Raw genomic sequence first — 17,550 nt, 5'->3', positions numbered from 1 at the left:
CGCTAGCAGGATTAGCGGCTGCTCTTTTCCTTGCAAATGCTTCTGCTGCTGCATCCCCTCCCGGCCGCTCTGCCATAGCCTTGCCCTCACCACCTTAGTCCCTCGTCCGAGGGGGACAGGCTCTCTTTCTCTGCACCTAGACACCTTTTCTCCACATGTAAGCTAAGTGTTAACTTCTTAAGATTTTGAAGAATCCCAGATCTGCCAAAAGAAGATCCAGAAGGAGATTCTAACTTTTGCTCAGGTATCTCTTACCTTTAACTGGCCTTTATTTATATGGGAATTACTGCGGAAAGCAAAGGAGATATAGGGTCAGCTCAAAAGGAGCAGGGTTTGCAGCGGGGTCTTCCCTGTTTTCCTTGTGAACCTCAGAGCCACTTAGATTGTTAGTTCAGTTTGCCATCTAATAGAGAGAGAAAGCTCAGTCAAGTTGCCTTAATGTTTATTTTATTTAAAGAATCAGAAACACAGTCATTGTAGTTCATTTGTACTCATATCCGCCAACATTTCCTAAATCACGTTAACATTCATGTATAACAAAAACATTTTCTGAGCTGTGCAAAGTTCAAAGGAATTGTTCAATTACTTGAACCCATTTCTAGAAGAGCAAACCTGGCATTTTACAAACTGAGGCCGCCAGAAGGAGTCTTTTCTTTTTGTAGGAGATGCAGATACCCCCTCCTCCCCCTTGCCCTGGTATGACAGGTAAAAATTAGACCACAGTACGAGTCGAACCTCTCTCAGTCCAGGACTTTCCAAATGGCACTGGGTCACGTTTTTGTATCACTGAGCTGTATTAAGTTCTGCGCTTGTGCTCCTGGCATGGAAGTGATTTGTCCAAGAAGATTACTCAGTAACCCAAACTGTGATGATAAGCAATAAACAGGGGGCCAGAAACAGCTGTTATCAAAATAGAAACACCTCTCCTCCCCCCCAAATATTTTTCCTTGCAGGAGGTATGACCGGAGGGGTTGTTGTCCATTAAAAAAACCATCATCCTCCCTGCAAAATATATTTTAAAGCACTGATTTCATGACACGACACCTGCGTGTTTCCCTTGATCTTCTCACACATCAACTTTTGTCCTGTTAGAGTCAAGCATGAAAAGGTGGAAATCTGGAACCATTTTCGATCCGGCTAAACACAATAGGCAGCAAGCAAGCTGTCATATGTTTCTTTTTTCTGAGCGTAGTAAATACACCCATGGAACAGAATTTTAAGAGAGCTTTAACCACTGTAAGTTGTCAGAAAAAATCTCCTCATCTCTGACAGATCTAACCCAGAATTTTTATTGGAATCGATAACACGCGTTTTGGTGTTGCTGACTCGCTAACTGTGCAGTTTACTGTTGGAGGTGCAGTGATACCAGTTCTGATCTGAACCAAATAAGCGGACAGATATGGCTCTAGTCTCAAGCAAGTCTTTCCAGAAGACGTTTCTTCAGTCTCTTATTGGTTATAAAAAGGCAATTTCCTCTCAACAGTAACTAAACTTTTAGTGGCTGACTCATTACTATCTGGAATATGAACAAATGTGGCAACGTTAAGTATAAAAAGAAATACCCTGAAAATGATGCCTCCCTGTTTGAAGGTGCTATACTTGGCCATGGACTGTGTTTCTGGAATTGGTTTGTTACATGTGACAGCAAGAAGAAACTTATTTTACAGAGAACAAAGTCACGGAGCTGAACTTAAATAGGAACGCTCACTTACATGGGTTTTGATAGGTACTAGTATACACGGCTTGAATGAAAACAAAACTTACACCTTCGCATATGAAACACTGGTAACGCAGTAATGATGTTCACCCACTGGGCCTCTTCCTTTTAATAAGATCATCTCCAGGTTGCAGTGCCTCCGACACGCTTTTAAACAACCACCACATGTGGGCTTTGGCAAACAGCCAGCCGCTGGCAAAGGCAAGGTACGGATACAGCTACGAAAAGCCTTTCATCGCGTTTCGTTCCTCAAGAGCTGATGTCTTTTTAAATACTCTCACAATTGCATTATGGAATTTTTTTTCTCATTCTGCTTCATATGAATAACTGGCTAAACTCGCTTTACATTTATTGCACCTTTAAGTCCCTGGTAGACGGAAGCTTATATTGCCTGATATGGTTTGTATTGTAGCTTGACCACGTTAAGAAATCGAACAGTCTCCAGAACTGTGTATTTCTACAGTAAGAAATCACATTTCGATAATGCTAATTACAGCCGTTGCAGATCAGCTCTCGTCTCCGTGATGCAATGACAGAGGAAAACTCCACGGTCCCTGCATGTGCTAGAACCTGCAGTGTTCTTCTTATTGCCATGAAAAAGTCAATTAAAACAACTCCTCTGGGAATTACTTCCAATTCTGAAGTAATTATGACTCTCGAGACAGAACGCTGTGCTTCAGCGTGGGTCTTCAGCCACTCTAAATACGTAGGAGAGAGCAAGCGCGTGCGTGTTACACCGGCACGCTCCCCCAGGTACGTTTATCAGTGACCAAGCGGCTTTTTCTCTTTTCCTCTATGAAGCACGAACAAGCAGTCTGATCTCGATCTTCAGATACGTTTCTAATTTTGTATGTTGAATGCAAATCTTGTTGCAGCCTCTCTGTTTAACCAAACCAAATCTTTAACAATTAAAAAAAATAGCACCAGATGTATGAAAAAGAGGAAATGTCTGATCTAGTAGGAATATATATAAAGTAGAGCAATTCTTACAGTAAAAAGGTACGTCATACAAAAAAGCAATGGAAAGTGATACTGAAGGACAAAAATCCATGCTGCATATAATAAGGGCAGAAGACAGGCAAAAGGGATTCTGCTCAAATAACCACAGTTTAATGGTGGAGCCGTACTTCCTCCAGCACCTCCCCGGCAGCAGCGCCAGGACACCGGGTGGTATGGGACTCTGAGCACTAACACACTCACTGACAAACTTGCGCAGCATATCTTTGAGGTATATAGAAAGCATGACATTAACGTTTTGGACTCCTCATTCTTTCTTGCACGACGATGCACCAATCTTTAGCTGGGGTTTTCTCCACCCTCCCCTCCCTCTCTTTCCCTCGGGAAAAACAAAATCCCAGTTTAAGAGCTTCTAGCACACCTTCTTGAACTCTCAAATCCATCTTGCATAGGCCAGTAATAAGAACACTGCAGCTCTGACAAATAAGTTACAGCAATATAACAACTTTCCTCTTAATTTTTTTTAAAGATATCTTCTCTATAATTTACACAAAGGGTTAACAGCCGGAGTTTAGGTTACGTACAGTCCAGATGGGCGTCCTTTCAGTCTGTGATTCCAGGTGGAAGGCACTACTTCAACATACCACTGTATGCACCGCACGCGGTCTCAGGAGCGCAGCGGGGCACTGCGTCTCCCGAGCTGTAGACTGAAGGGCCTGGGGGGAGTCTTTGGAAATAAAAATGGCAGTGGTTATCAGTCCAGTTTCCCTTTGCTGTCTCTTCTTGTGCTATGCAGTTTCCCCTGAAAGCTCCTCCAGTTGAGAGAGCGGCGAGCCGTCCTCAGAAGCTCTCGACAAAGCTCCCGGGGAAGAGGCCCGTCCTGCCGTTCCTCTGCAATGTCCCTTTGTACCAGCCGTCCTCCCGTTTCTTGTGCACAAACACAATGTCACCTTCCTTCAGTTCGATCTCGGCCTCACTCTGCGGTGGGTACGGGACCACGACGCGGTACCTTTGGAGACAAAAACGCAAAGACCTGGTCAGCCAGCAGTCGAGCCTGCGCCTGATGGGAGCAGCCAGGCACCAGAAGCAGAATCAGAAATCTCGGGGAAAAATACTTTTGGAAACATCAATAAGTTACAGTTTTGCATTTTTGCATCAATAAGTTACATTTTTGCAGTCGTATCTGATACAGCTACATTTTCTACTACAACTCAGTATGACAGGGAGATTTCTGGCCAGCTTGATTGGATACTTGACCAGGACGTGCTCCAGAGCCAGACCATGAAAGCAGGAAGGTATTGTCAAATGGCTGGACTACTCGTGGTGGCCCCTGCTCCTGGTCATGTGCCAAGCCTGCACTAGGGACTCAGCCGCTTTCTCCCGGCGCTGCATCTGCCTCTGCTGTAACACATCCGGCGCTGCATCTGCTCCATCCAAAAATCATAGAATCATAGAATCATAGAATGGTTTGCGTTGGAAGGGACCTTTAAAGCTCATCTAGTCCAACCCTCCTGCTGTGGGCAGGGACATCTTCAAGTAGATCAGGTTGCTCAGAGCCCCGTCCAACCTGACCTTGAATGTTTCCTGGGATGGGGCATCTACCACCTCTCTGGGCAACCTGTTCCACTGTTTCACCACCCCCATTGTAAAAAATTTCTTCCTTATAGCTAGCCTGAATGTACCAGGCCCTACTAAAAAGTCTGTCCCCATCTTTCTTATAAGTCCCCTTTAAGTACTGAAAGGCCACATTAAGGTGTCCCTGGAGCCTTCTCTTCTCCAGGCTGAACAACCCCAACTCTCTCAGCCTTTCTTCATAGGAGAGGCGTTCCATCCCCCTGATCATTTTTGTGGCCCTCCTCTGGACCTGCTCCAACAGGTCCATGTCTTTCCTGTGCTGAGGGCTCCAGAGCTGGATGCAGTACTCCAGGTGGGAGTCTCACAAGAGCAGAGGGACAGAATCACTGCCCTCAACCTGCTGGCCACGCTTCTTTTGATGCAGTCCAGGACATGATTGGCCTTCTGGGCTGTGAGCGCACATTGCTGGCTCATGTCCAGCTTTTCATCCACCAGTATCCCCAAGTCCTTCTCAGCAGGGCTGCTCTCAATCCCTTCATCCCCCAGCCCGTATTGATACCGGGGGTTGCCCTGACCCAGGTGCAGGACCCTGCACTTGGCCTTGTTGAACCTCATGAGGTTCACACGGGCCCACTTCTCGAGCTTGTCCAGGTCCCTCTGGATATCCCGTCCCTCAGGCGTGTCGACCGCACCACTCAGCTTGGTGTCATCTGCAAACTTGCTGAGGCTGCACTCGATCCCACTGCCTATGTCATTGATGAAGACATTAAACAGTACTGGTCCCAGTACGGACCCCTGAGGGACACCACTCGTCACTGATCTCCATGCAGCCATTGAGCCATTGACCACTACCCTCTGGATGCGACCATCCAACCAATCCCTTATCCACCAAACAGTCCATCCATCAAATCCATATCTCTCCAATTTAGAGGGAAGGATGTTGTGGGGAACTGTGTTAAAGACCTTACAGAAGTCCAGATAGATGACATCCATAGCTCTTCCCATGTCTACTGATGATGAAAAATGGGGTTTGCAGTGCTCCCACCTACTGCCTGTGATATCAGCAGAGGTTAGCTAAAGCAGTTCACATTTTTCTTCTTATTATGTTTCTTGAGAATGTACATTGGGTCCCTCAAACCTGGAAGGGAAGCTAAAATGGAGAGGTATCAAATGACTTTTGAAGCACTCTCCAAACCAACAGGGAGCCCCTGTTCTGAACCATTCACACAGCTCTCTGGGAACTTAGTTTTCAAGTGTCACTTCATTTCAGTGAAGTAATGACGGGTCTGATCCTGATACGGCTATTCTGCACTCAGGCTTATCAGCAGGCGTCCTCCTGAGCGCACAAACTGGGCCCTTTTATATCAATGCACTTGTGTGCAGAGCAGGGAATGTATTTCTGCTGCACTGTTTTTTTTCTTCAGCACATGTACTTTCGCAGTCATCTGGCATTTGGTTAACAGTCAATAACTGTCTTGCTAATTGCAAAGTAATGAATACAGTAAGATAGCTAAAAGATGCCAATTGATTACCTAAAGCCCATCTCCTGAGGATTAATATTTCCACAACCACCGCATGGCCACTGATGCCTCAGTCACATTTGTTACAAGGCGAGTATTTATTTTAAATAATATCCTGTCCTTGAGGACTAACTTCAACATGCCCTGGAGGCTCTGGACCACTCCCTGAGGCCATTCGCAGTGAGATGGCACCAAAGCAAGGGGCTTTCCAGTGGCAGTCGCTATTTTCTTTGCAGACGTTGCTCCGGTACCTACTGGCTATGGACTCCACTTTGACATGACAGTGAAAATACCAGCTTTGGCTCTGTGTTTGGACATCTCCACAGCCAAACATCCCGTTACTTGGAAAAACATTTAACTCCATTTGGAGTGGAGATTCTGCTGTAAAACCTGACTATGGCCATTTTATCTTGATAAGAGCAGCAACAGCAACAGAGACATGTAGAAAATATATGTGTTCAAGTGCCATCAAAAATCTGCTGGTCTTCTCTGTCCCTTGGTCAATAAATCTAGTTGTCACTTCCTTCCTCTGTGGAAAAGCAAATAACAGAGGTTGAAATGTGTGCTGCTGGCTGGCTGCAGGACTATGGTCTATCACACTGTCATCTGTGGAACTGCTACACTTATATTATGAAGCTTTGCCAATTACAGCCATTATGCAAATGAATGCACACATTATTTCAAACACTCTGCTGCACTGTTGATTAATTAAATTATCAGAGTGGAACAATTGTATCTAAGATGATGCCAAGTTTCAGATCTCACAACCCTATGCACAATCACAGAGCACTGGAGCTCTGCACCAGGATCTCAAGGGGCTTTGAGAAAGAAGAGGGTCGGACCTCAACAGCAGCCGGGTGGTGCAGAGGTACTCGCGGGCCCTTTTGGCAGATCAGGAAACAGAAACAAAGAAAAAGGTGGTGTCTTGAGCAGGGTTGCCCCAAAGACCCAGCTGGGATTGCCGACACCTCATGTCATACCTTAAGCACAGAGCCATCCTTTTAAAGCCAGATTACATCCTAGGAGTGAGGAGCTGCTAGTCCCTAAATGGTTCACATGAGGAGGGAGGTGACCACGCTCAACAGGAATGTGCCCATCGTCACAAAAGGGGTTCTACACAGCATCTCCTTAGAGATTTAGAAAAACAGATCTCAATCGCTGCATTACCAAATGAAGTACTTTTTCCCATTTAAGGAAACCCCAAATGCTATGGTTTAAATTCAGTTAACTACGGTACTTCATAGGATAGCACCAAAGTGTTTTCGATAGAATAACGAAATCTTAGATATGAAAGACCTTGCAAATCAGTTAAGAAATCCTCCATGAGAGATGGAAAAAGATGATATGCTTTTTCCCTTGAGAAGCTTTTGAAGTGGGGCCTGGGAGCGGCAGCCCAGGGAGGGTTGCAGCGGGCAGCAGCACGGTGAGGGCTGCCGGCACAGGGGTGCCCGCCCGCAGGCCGCTGCCGTGCCGCCCCTCCGGGCCTCCAGGCGGCATCTCAGCCTAGTTTATCCTCTGGAACTGAATTGCAAATACATACATCAGCCATACTTTTTTGGCACACTTTTTTGTCTTTCCCCTCCCAGACATCCTCCCTCACTCCCAAAAAGGCAGTCCTCTATACTTCTATTTATATCCCCCCTTTTCATTTCCCTTTTTGTCCCCTCTTTGAGAAGCTACTACAAAACTGCAGGTTTTCTTACACCAAACTGCTTCCTAGTATTTTAGATGGATCTCAGAGCGATCTCAATTTTGTCTGTGTCACATTACACCTCTAAATCACCAACTTTTAAAAATGCTAATTAGCTGGGTAACAATTGTGATGACAAGTGTGGCAACCACCTCTGCCTATTATTAACAATGTTTGGTATTTTGTGTTGTAAATTGTACTTTCGGATAGTTGTAATTCTGCCAAACGTTAACCATTTTGGCCCAAACTCTCCACAGCAGTTGACTGTGTCGGGCTGAGGGTCCCACATTCAGCCCAAATGGTCTCATCACCTCCAGGAATAACGTGAGGGTTTTTGCAGCACCAGCAGGACCCAGGTGAGGGCTTCCACAAACTGCTCTCAGGTCCCCATATTTGGGAGCAAAGACCTGTCCTGTGGCCCCACTGGTCTGTCAAGGATGGTGTTCCTTCAGAAAATCACCTGCTCTTGGCCAGGTTAAAAGCATTCAAACCACCTCAAAATGGCACATGCTTAGTAAAGGCTCGTATGAGCACTAAAGGCAAAATCTTTGCTGATTCATGTTCCAAGATGTCCTAGCTCTGTGGCACCTCAGAGGTTGCATTTCTCTTCCTTTCCCAGCAACGGGCTCCTCTTATCTTTTTCTCTCAGGGCACAGACTTGATGTTGGACTTCCCCACTGCTGGCTGCTGTGGCACCCTTGGGTGGGCACTTCATCCCCAGAGGGGACTGTCTGGGATGGGCAGTGGCCTGGGGAGGGTCTTCAGTGCCCAAGAGAAAATACATGAGGAGAGGCTGCGAGTAGTATCAGCAAGGATGGGGGACGGGTTTTGCCTGAGCAGGGAAACCTCAGGGAGCTGGAGAGCGGGATAAGGCGAGGGAGGGGGTGGAGGGAGAGGGAGGCTGATGGGAGAAAAACTGGAAGCCAAGGGAGAAGTGGGACCATGATGAAAACTGGAAGCCCTGACAGAAGATGTGGATATGGCTGCTGAGGGGGGCAGCTGTGCTGAGCTGAGTCTGGGAGAGCAAAGAGCCTTGGTGGGAAGGAGACTGGGGCTGGGACATGACATACCGTGGGGCAGGAGACTGCATGGATAGAGGCTGGCACTGGGGCTGAGGGTGGGACAGGGACCCTGGCAGCAATTAACTCACTGAGAGCTGGGAATGGGTCCATCATCCCTGTCCCTCTGCTGTCAGCAAACACCTAGGAATCCCACTGTCCCATGTCTTCACAGCACTCATCCTTGCAGTCAAAAGAAACACCTCTCCCACCCAGCTCTCACTTTGCTACCGCTGCTGACATCTGCAAGGTGCAGCTAAGACTCCGAACCTCAAATGGATGTTACATGATGGAAGTTCTGGTTTTGCTTCCTTTAAAAAAGCAAACTGACTAAAAATGTCATGTATGTAGATGCATAAAGACATCCACTACCTTAACAGAACAGGAATGTTTCACACCCATGAATCTGAGATGAAGAAACAGGCAACTAAAATTGCCCATGACTTCATTTTTATGTGTGTGCAATATAATCTTTCATTACATGATTGCATACTATTTTTCCCATAGGATGCCTGCCTCATTTAGCGCACAAGATGTCCTGCTCTGGATGTGAGTCAAGGCTCTGACATGGAAGAGATGTGTGGCTGCCAAAGCCACCCCATCTTTTGCAGAGGTTGGAGGACGTCTAAGTAAGTGACCACAGTGAAATTCAGAGTAGTGCAGGTGTGGGATAAGTGGGTTCTCTGACTCCTCCAGCTGCAAAGCCTCGTGCCACACTTTCCACAGAGTGAGACTCATCTCATGCACCCTAGCTGCGTAGGAGTCAGTTGTCTAGTCTGAATTACTCATGCAGGCTCTCTGTCAGCGTGCACAGACAGGCATTGAACAGTATTGATCAGAACTGATCAGTAATTAAGGGCTGGGCTCAGGCCTGGACATTGAGGAAAAAAACCCCAGAGTACTGAGTGTCTGCTCAATGAGTAAATACGTGCATCCAGGACACTGATGGAGCTAGAGAAACTTAAGAAAACACGTACAGAGGCAAATTAGGTCTGCAGGGCTAACCTCTAATCCGGTCCCATTTAGAGTGCTTGAGTTCGGATGCTTAATGGAGGTTTCTGTTTGTCAAAGTATCACGCACTCAGGACAGGTTTCAGGAGTCCAGTCCTGTAACTTCAACAGGTCCCTTGTGTGTTAGGGGTACACAGTTAGTTTTGTGGGGGATAGATAATTGGTGAAAATGAGGCATCTAATCCGGTTAACCACTGCTCTTGCTTATTGGTGGAGCTCTATTTCTCCATCCTTTTACTGGCAGACTGCAGAGACCTGCAAAGTGCCTCTGCACACACTACAAGCCAGAACCCACTTCACCATATTATAGTGTCTGAATCAGCAGCCTTAGAAGAACAAATCTCAGCTGGATCTTTTACCCTTCTGCTGGAAATATTGCAGGATTCAATTTCTGAGATGGTTAATTCTAGTCTCTCAGTCCTAAGGCAGGTACCCGTAGTCAGAGAAGCACTTAACCATGTGCATACATGTCACTGTTCAGTCAGAACTTACTCCCAGGGACATTTCTCTAGTATCATTTTCCAGGAAAGAAAAACCCCTTCCTTTGCTTTCCTTTTTGGCAAAGAAGATATACGTGCACAGCAAAATTGAAATCAATGGGCGTTAAGCACATGCTTGAATGCTTCCTTGAATTGGAAGCTCCATTTCTAATGTGGCAGTGATTTGTAGAAAGGATACATGGAAACATGGAGGGGTCTATTTTAAAGGTGAAACTCACTGCTCCCATCTTATTCTGCAGCACTGTTGTGGTTACAACTTGCTTGAAGGCTCCACGAAAACCATAGAAACACAGCACAGATATGCCAGTCGTGACAGTAAGTCTGGATACAACTGCTTTATCAGAATATAACATGGCAGAATTAGTGCCAGTTACTATGAAAGAGTCAACAACGCGTGACATGTTTTACTCAGGTTTGCATCTGGGAACAGTGCCAGGCAGCGAGGGGGACATGACTCATGCACACACACATGCACGCTCAGCTCTCCTGTTTTGCTTAATGTACAGTCATATTTTCTTGAAGGGGGTGGCAAGGAAAGTATTTTGCTTTGGCGCTGCGAGGCAGACAGCACACCCCTCTCCCACGTGAACCGACAGCGTGGGCAAGTCTGTGGCCCAGGCTCTGCCTCACCACAGCACATCCCTGTACTGGTTCTGTTTCTTGCACCAGCAGAAACTGGACAGAGCAGCAGGTGGAAAAGAGCATGTGGGGCACACGCAGCCTGATGGGGCAGTCACTTGACAGTTAATCAAGTGACAACTTGTGACAACACGAAGTGACAAGGACACCACCTGGGAAATTTCTCCGCTCTGTTGCTCGGACTGCTGGATGCTTTATGGCAGAGAGCAGCTGAAGGAAGGTGGTTTTATAAACCAGTAGTGGGAAACTACACCCAGAAGGCAGAGATGGGCACTAACTATCCCAGCAAACCAGTTAAATATCAAGGCTAAATGATGGGAGAGCTAGGAGCAATTTTCTTTCTAATCCAGCCATCCATAACCAGGTTTTCGAATATCAAGTAGGATAAGATAAAATAATTGTTTTCCTCAGTCTCCCCATGCACAAAAAATGAACGAGAGCATAAACATTAGCAGCATCTCCGAGAGGGTGAAGCTCATTTCACCTTCCTGTCTGACTGCCTGCAACTCCCACGAAGGGCTGCGCTGTCAGGCAGCGGAATAGGCAATTCTTCCCTTAAATCGTGAGCATCGAGCTGCGAGCAATCAGAGCCTTTTAATGCACCTCCGATATGGCTAGTGGCATGACCGCTCGGGTTTGATCAGTAGCCTGGATGTGGCGAGCGCTGGAGTTGCAAGCCAGCCTCTATGGGAGAAGTAGCGGTGCTCTGCTGCCTGCATGAGCCTCATTTCGAATGCCGTAAATATTAAGGAATGTGCTACTTCTTCCAACCTTTCAGTGCTCTGTCTCTATGCGCACAGATGGGCGTTGGGAGACAGAAAGCCAAGTACAGCTAAGTGCACTGAAATGCTTTGCAGCTTTTTAAAATTTCATCCAGCATCTGAATCTGTTTATCTAACCTTTTTTTCCCTCTCCTCCCTTTTCTTTCTCAGAGAATTGCTCCTACTGTGCGGATGAAATGTACCAAAATGCAAACAAGCAAAATATGGAGCTGAGTGACGTTGAATGCGAGTTCCTCCATTGCCAGATGTGAAAAGAACAAGTGGTTTGAAAACCGTAATTTGTTTTAAAAAAAATATAATTTGGTACTTCTGAGCAATTTGATGATTTAATGAGCACAGATGGATGTGGGATGAATTTCTAGGAGACAAGTGTTTAATGTATCTGCTCAGATTATTCCAGGACTAAGCATTATCCTTCCTAGTGCATGAAGGTAATTAATATTTCCCATTATGGGCATGAAAAAACCCATATGATCAGTTAAGAAATGCAGATACACCAATGATATGGAAGTTAATTCATAAATCAATTAGAGAATCTTGCCTGCTGTGTATAATTAGGGTTACTTCAATTATAGCTTATTTTCGGATTTAAGACTCAGGAATTAAAATGCTTAAAATCAGAGTAAGTTCCTTACCACCATATACTGCAATTGGAGTATTTACTCAGTTTTAGCAGTCTAAATCTATTTACTCCTGATTCCAGCATGGCTGAGCAGACGCAGCTAACCCTTGTCCCTCTGGTTCTATTCTGCCACTTGTAATCAGTTAAATGTTTCACTATCCAGACCATGCTGAGGTGAACTGAGAAATTTGTAGGATATGGGACTAGCCCTGGCATATTAAATAATGTGTTTGGACTTCTCTACAGTAAAGCTTTGAGAGCAGCACCTCAATAGCCAGCTCTGGAGATGTCACGGGATGTTCTTCCCAGCTTCTTTTCATGGCTACATTTAACTAAAGGTGCAGCATTCCACTGATTTAGTTACACTGGTGCTAAATCTGGTTTATATTGGTTTAGCTTTTCTTATAGCATTAATCTAAACTGATGTAGACCAAATTAACTGTGCCTAAATAGGGATTGGTTTTTCACTCCTTTTACTAAATTGCTTTTTCATGGTTTTTAAGGACAAGAGACTACTGTGATAGTCTGCTCTCACTGCCTTCATTACAATGCTGAAGGACTTGCCTGTATTTATTTCTGCTTCAAAGCTAATAGCTGCACTTGAACAACAGCATCTCTTTTAGACAAAATGCCCAATCTAGAGTAAAAATATTCCCATGGCTATCCTGTTTGCAGTCTCTTACAGACTGTTACCCAGCCATTCCTAAGCCTGTTCTTTACTAGGTGTACCAGAGCTCCCGGTATCACTCACTACAAGTGTATTGTTTTAAATCTTCCATCATTCTTATGATGCTTCTCTGAGGTCACTCCAGTTTGCCTCAGATTTGGCTCTTCTCAAATATACTGCTACTTTGTGTTCTCCTTACCAATGCATAGAATTAGCTCTGTACCAAGGGGTCTGCCCTCTTCATCACCTACCTCTGACTTCTGTCCTCCATTCTGCAATAGCAAAGACTTTATGTTGGACAGTGCAGGTCCAAGACCCAACTGTTGTTGGGCTACGTTACATATATACACAACCATTTTCTACTGATTTCTGATTTAGAGTTAGATTTGATGCCAGTGAATCAGTTTTCAATCCACTTAGTATCTGCTGTGTTGGTTGTGTACAGTTTACTCAGCAAGACATTTTATGGTAACAAACCAGATGCCTTAGAGAAGTTTAAATATGTTATAGTGTCATTGTTTACCTTCCCAACCAAATTTCAATCTGCAATCAGTAAAACACTGTGTAAGGTATGAACTGTCCTGTAGTATCCCTTGTTATGCCCTATATCATCTGCTCCGTGACCCCAGCTGGATTCAGGGTCAGCCTCTTTCATACACTCAGACAAAAATGGTTTCTTTCAAACTTCTGGAACTTTACTATTGTTCCAAAATTGTTTTAAATATCAACTCCAGAGAATTCCCTAGACTGCTTTTTGCAAACTCTTCAATGCTTTTGTAAAAAACATAGAATCATAGAATCATTAAGGTTGGAAAAGACCTCTAAGATCATCGAGTCCAACCATCAACCCAACACCACCTTGCCCACTAAACCATGTCCCTAAGTGCCTCATCTACACGTCTTTTAAATACTTCCAGGGATGGTGACTCCACCACTTCCCTGGGCAGCCTGTTCCGAGGCTTGACCACTCTTTCAGTAAAGAAATTTTTCCTAATGTCCAATCTAAACCTCCCTTGGTAAAACTTGAGGCCATTTCCTCTCATCCTATCACTAGTTACTTGGGAGAAGAGTTCTCATGTTCTCATCAATCACTTTTTCAGTGGAAAGCATTTCAATAGCATCGTATCAGTGTATTATCTGTTCCCTTCCCAGTCCTCAAACTACAGTCTTGTAGAAAATATTTACCTGAAGGCAATACGGCTCTGCACGTGGAGACCTAGCTCTTTTCTGCACCCCTGTTTCTAGTTACTTATCTCTCTCTCCATCTGCTTTTGTATTTTGGTGTTCCTACTCTACTCTTTTCAGATTTGCAAGGTCAGTTACTCTAAGGTACCAAGGTGCACAGCAGGTTGCTGAAATGAACTCCAGAATTGCTGATACATTCCTCTCTAGAAATGAGCTACATTTTTGGTAACTGGTCACTGAAGGTGGCACTACCTGTAAGTATCCTAAACAAGGAGAATTTGAAACAGTCTTTGGTATTGCAGAACAGGCCAGAAAGGGCCTTGATGAGCAAACACATCACCCTGTTGCCCCCAAGCCGGAAGCGCCACATGGCAACTCCATAAATTTATGAAAACATAGGGATCCCACTTAAAAAGTGGCCTTTGCCAACAGTATTTACACCATTTGGGCTGAGAAAGCACTGCTGTCCTCCATATTTAGACATTAGGGATGTACAGTGTCATGGACAGGTGCTGTTCACCGCTTTTTTAATCAATGAACATTAAACCTGCACTGTGTGTCAAATGATTTTCAACGGGCAGATGCATGTAAGCTCTGTCTTCCTAAAAGACACTGAGCCACCTGCAGGCAATCCACAGCGCAGCCAAACTGCAACAACCCTCAAGCAAGTTAAACTTGCAGCCCTCCTCCAAATGCTCCCTGAGGATGCAGGCAACCTCAGGAGATATACAGCTTACCTTTCCCTGGGCAAAGGCTTGGGCTCTGGCCGAATAGCTGCCATGGAAGAGAGGGGCTGCCTGGCAGGAGAAGGGATGGAAAAATTCAAATCCAAGGAGCCTGTTTTCCTGTGCAGAGGCTCCAGCCCCATGGCTCCCTGCATTTCACTCTCGATAGGGCATGAGCCGGCCCTGCCGTGGCTGGAGAGGGAGGAGAGCTCAGGTCCCACTGCCCCTTGCAGGACTCCTTCGATGGCTGCCTGGGGGTCGTGCGTGGGGGACACGGATGGTGGGGAGCGTGACTTCTTTTTTGTTGATGCTCCTGCTAGAAGTTTCAGCAGCCCGCTCTTCTTCTCCTTCTGCAAAGGGACCAAACAAAATACGGGCAGTGAGCAGACATACCAACTCCCTTTGTTTTTCTTTCTGAAAATCTCAATGTGTGTGGTAGGAAATCTCCCAAAACTGCCATGACTAGAGGTGGATCCAGGTAGAACTTGAGCTTTCAATAATAAAGATCCTATGAAAATCCCTCCCCATCCAACAGGGCTTCCACTTGTTCAGCAGAGTGAGAACCTAACATACTGCAAAGATTACCTCCATTTTCAAATTTCAAATCCACCCAGGCAGTGATCATGTGCCTTTTGAAAGAAATAGTGCAGTTACAGTGGGACAACAAAGGTACAAACTTCCCATGCAGAGAAGGCGGCAATCGAAGTGCTGCCCTCTCTCTTCCAGGAGAATCCTGTCCCTCAATACAGAAACTCCCCAAAAGTAACAAATCAAGCCCTATGGCTAAAAACCTCTGCTGGGAAGCACAGGGGTCTGAGGAGAGATTTCAGATCCCAGCCCATTGCAAGAGAAGCGCTCATCATTACTGCCTCGTTTATCACCTGATGCGGATTTACCATAGGGAGAATAGAGGCACAAGACAGTGGTTTAATAGCTCTTTCCAGCGCACGCTCCCCTTCATGTCCTGCATCACACAGCTGTACCTATTCGCGTCTCTCTCCCAGAAGTGGGTCACTTCTCCTGATGTGTTAAGGTAGAGGTATTACCTTGATTCACAATTGACAATTGCAGTGGCAGTGCATGGGAGGTTTCAAAGTTCTACAAGGGTTTCTGAATCACCCTTTCAATTAATGTGAAAAAAAAAGTTCAGCCTGCATTACTGAAGAAACACATCCGACCTTGTGGGTTTTATAGCAGTGTGAGAAATCCTGCTGCACATTTACCTCAAGCACACACAGATACCCAATATTATGTCCTTCAGCTAGAAAGTTTTTTGGGTAGAGGTATTGTGTCCAGAAACTGGCACAGCGCTAGGCTGGAGTTGCAACCAGCAATGCTGTGCAGTAAATTTTCCATTTTTTTAATGACACAAGAAGTTTTGCAAAAAGTCTGTTAGATTTCTTCCTCTTCAGAAGTGCAAGCCATTACCCAAGACTATCTTCAAAGACTCAGGGCTGTGAAGTTTAGTTATAGTTGATAATTTGTTCTATAATAGGATCCCAGGGGATAAAAACGAACCCAGCAACTGCAATACTTACGGAACAGAAACTACCTCTCTGTCTTCAAGCAGGTACACTCTTTGGAAATACAAGCCAGTAATTTATTTAGTCTCTGTAGACAAAATGTCCCATGCAAGGTTTAAAATGATGCTCTTTTATGTACTGACTGCTGAAGTAATTTCTCAAAGCAGCTTTAAAAAATAGGAGGGCTACAATAAAATAAATATAAACTTTTAGAAGATACTTGGATTTACTACAGTAAATGTACTTGGAGTATCTGATATCTCTGTTCCCAAAGTTCTTGTTTGCACTCTTTAGCTGGCACAGACTGGTAAGAAAACAGAAATACCTTAGATGTTAAGACACAGGAGAGCTAAAATGAAGCATAATTGCTACCACAGAGCCAATGTCCACTGATTTTTGAGGAGCAGAGTTTGAATTACGCTTCCAGATCCCAGTCTCCTGCATACCACCGGTTCCAACTATATGCTCTGTTTAAAAGGGTGTTTGTCACTTACAGGATGAAAGGATCCATCCTGCCAAGATGTTCATCCAGGCAGAATCCATGGAAGCTAAGGGAGGCTGGCCATATGGCACCATCAGGTCAAAAATACTAAATAAATTCCCCTGGAAACAATAGAAAAGCCCCTGATAAACGTCTTCTTTCCCCGATGGGAGAGGACCATTGTGGGAACTGTGGTAGATGTGCATGCTGGAATTCACCTGAAGCACCAGAAAAATACTTCAGTGTTTCTCTCACTCTCTAATTAAGAAATATCGCTGCTGTCATCATTATATCAAATTTTAAAGCTCTTGACAAAATTGCAAAAGTCTCCTTTCCCTGTGGCGCACTGAAACAATAGCTCTAATGATCCCAGCCTACTGTGTCAATATGCATTTGAAGGTGTCTAAAGGTCAGTGACAGAATACAATAGCCATTGTGGGGCCCTGGAGAAATGGTGATTGTGCAGCAGTGAGCACTTTGAGCCTCTGTAATTGGTAGCTTTGCACATGCAAAGTAACTATGTGAACTAAAGCCCTGTATAATGAACAATTAATATTCCTATGTGGTAGCAGCTTTTCTAATTTTTGCTTCTAATTCAAATATCTTGGCAAATTTTCATTAGAAAAACCTTGTGTGACTTAGGCTATTTAAGGCATAGAAGCAAAAATCTTTGGAAAGAAGGAGATGCATATAGTCACACCCATCTGCACATTAAAAAAGAGATGAGTCTGACAGTTATTCAATTTTGTTTACAAGAACGGCTTCCACGCTACACCGTTAGCCCTGGCATAAATTTCTACGCTCGAGCTACTATCCCTCAGATAACAGAGAGCTATAATGAACTTGCTAATGTACCCTTTGTTCTACTTTAACAAAAGGGAAAACAAAGAATTGATTT

The 17,550-nt window shown here is 44.9% G+C and overlaps 1 protein-coding gene across 1 annotated transcript in view; it reads right to left on the bottom strand.

Annotated features, from left to right (window-relative positions):
* Positions 1-430: 430 nt before the first annotated feature.
* The window catches only part of SH3RF3 (SH3 domain containing ring finger 3), a 252,470-nt gene continuing 235,350 nt past the window's right edge, over positions 431-17,550 (bottom strand). The window contains exons 9-10 of the mRNA XM_075136349.1: positions 14,661-14,998; positions 431-3,683 (exon numbers count right to left, since the gene is read on the bottom strand). Of these exons, the coding sequence (XP_074992450.1) occupies positions 3,515-3,683; positions 14,661-14,998 (507 nt within the window). The 3' untranslated portion in view covers positions 431-3,514. The remainder of the gene's footprint in view (positions 3,684-14,660; positions 14,999-17,550) is intronic.

The sequence above is a fragment of the Calonectris borealis genome, chromosome 1 (genome assembly GCF_964195595.1).
Source record: "Calonectris borealis chromosome 1, bCalBor7.hap1.2, whole genome shotgun sequence".
NCBI lineage: Eukaryota > Metazoa > Chordata > Aves > Procellariiformes > Procellariidae > Calonectris > Calonectris borealis.
This window is presented reverse-complemented; position numbering and strand designations above follow the sequence as displayed.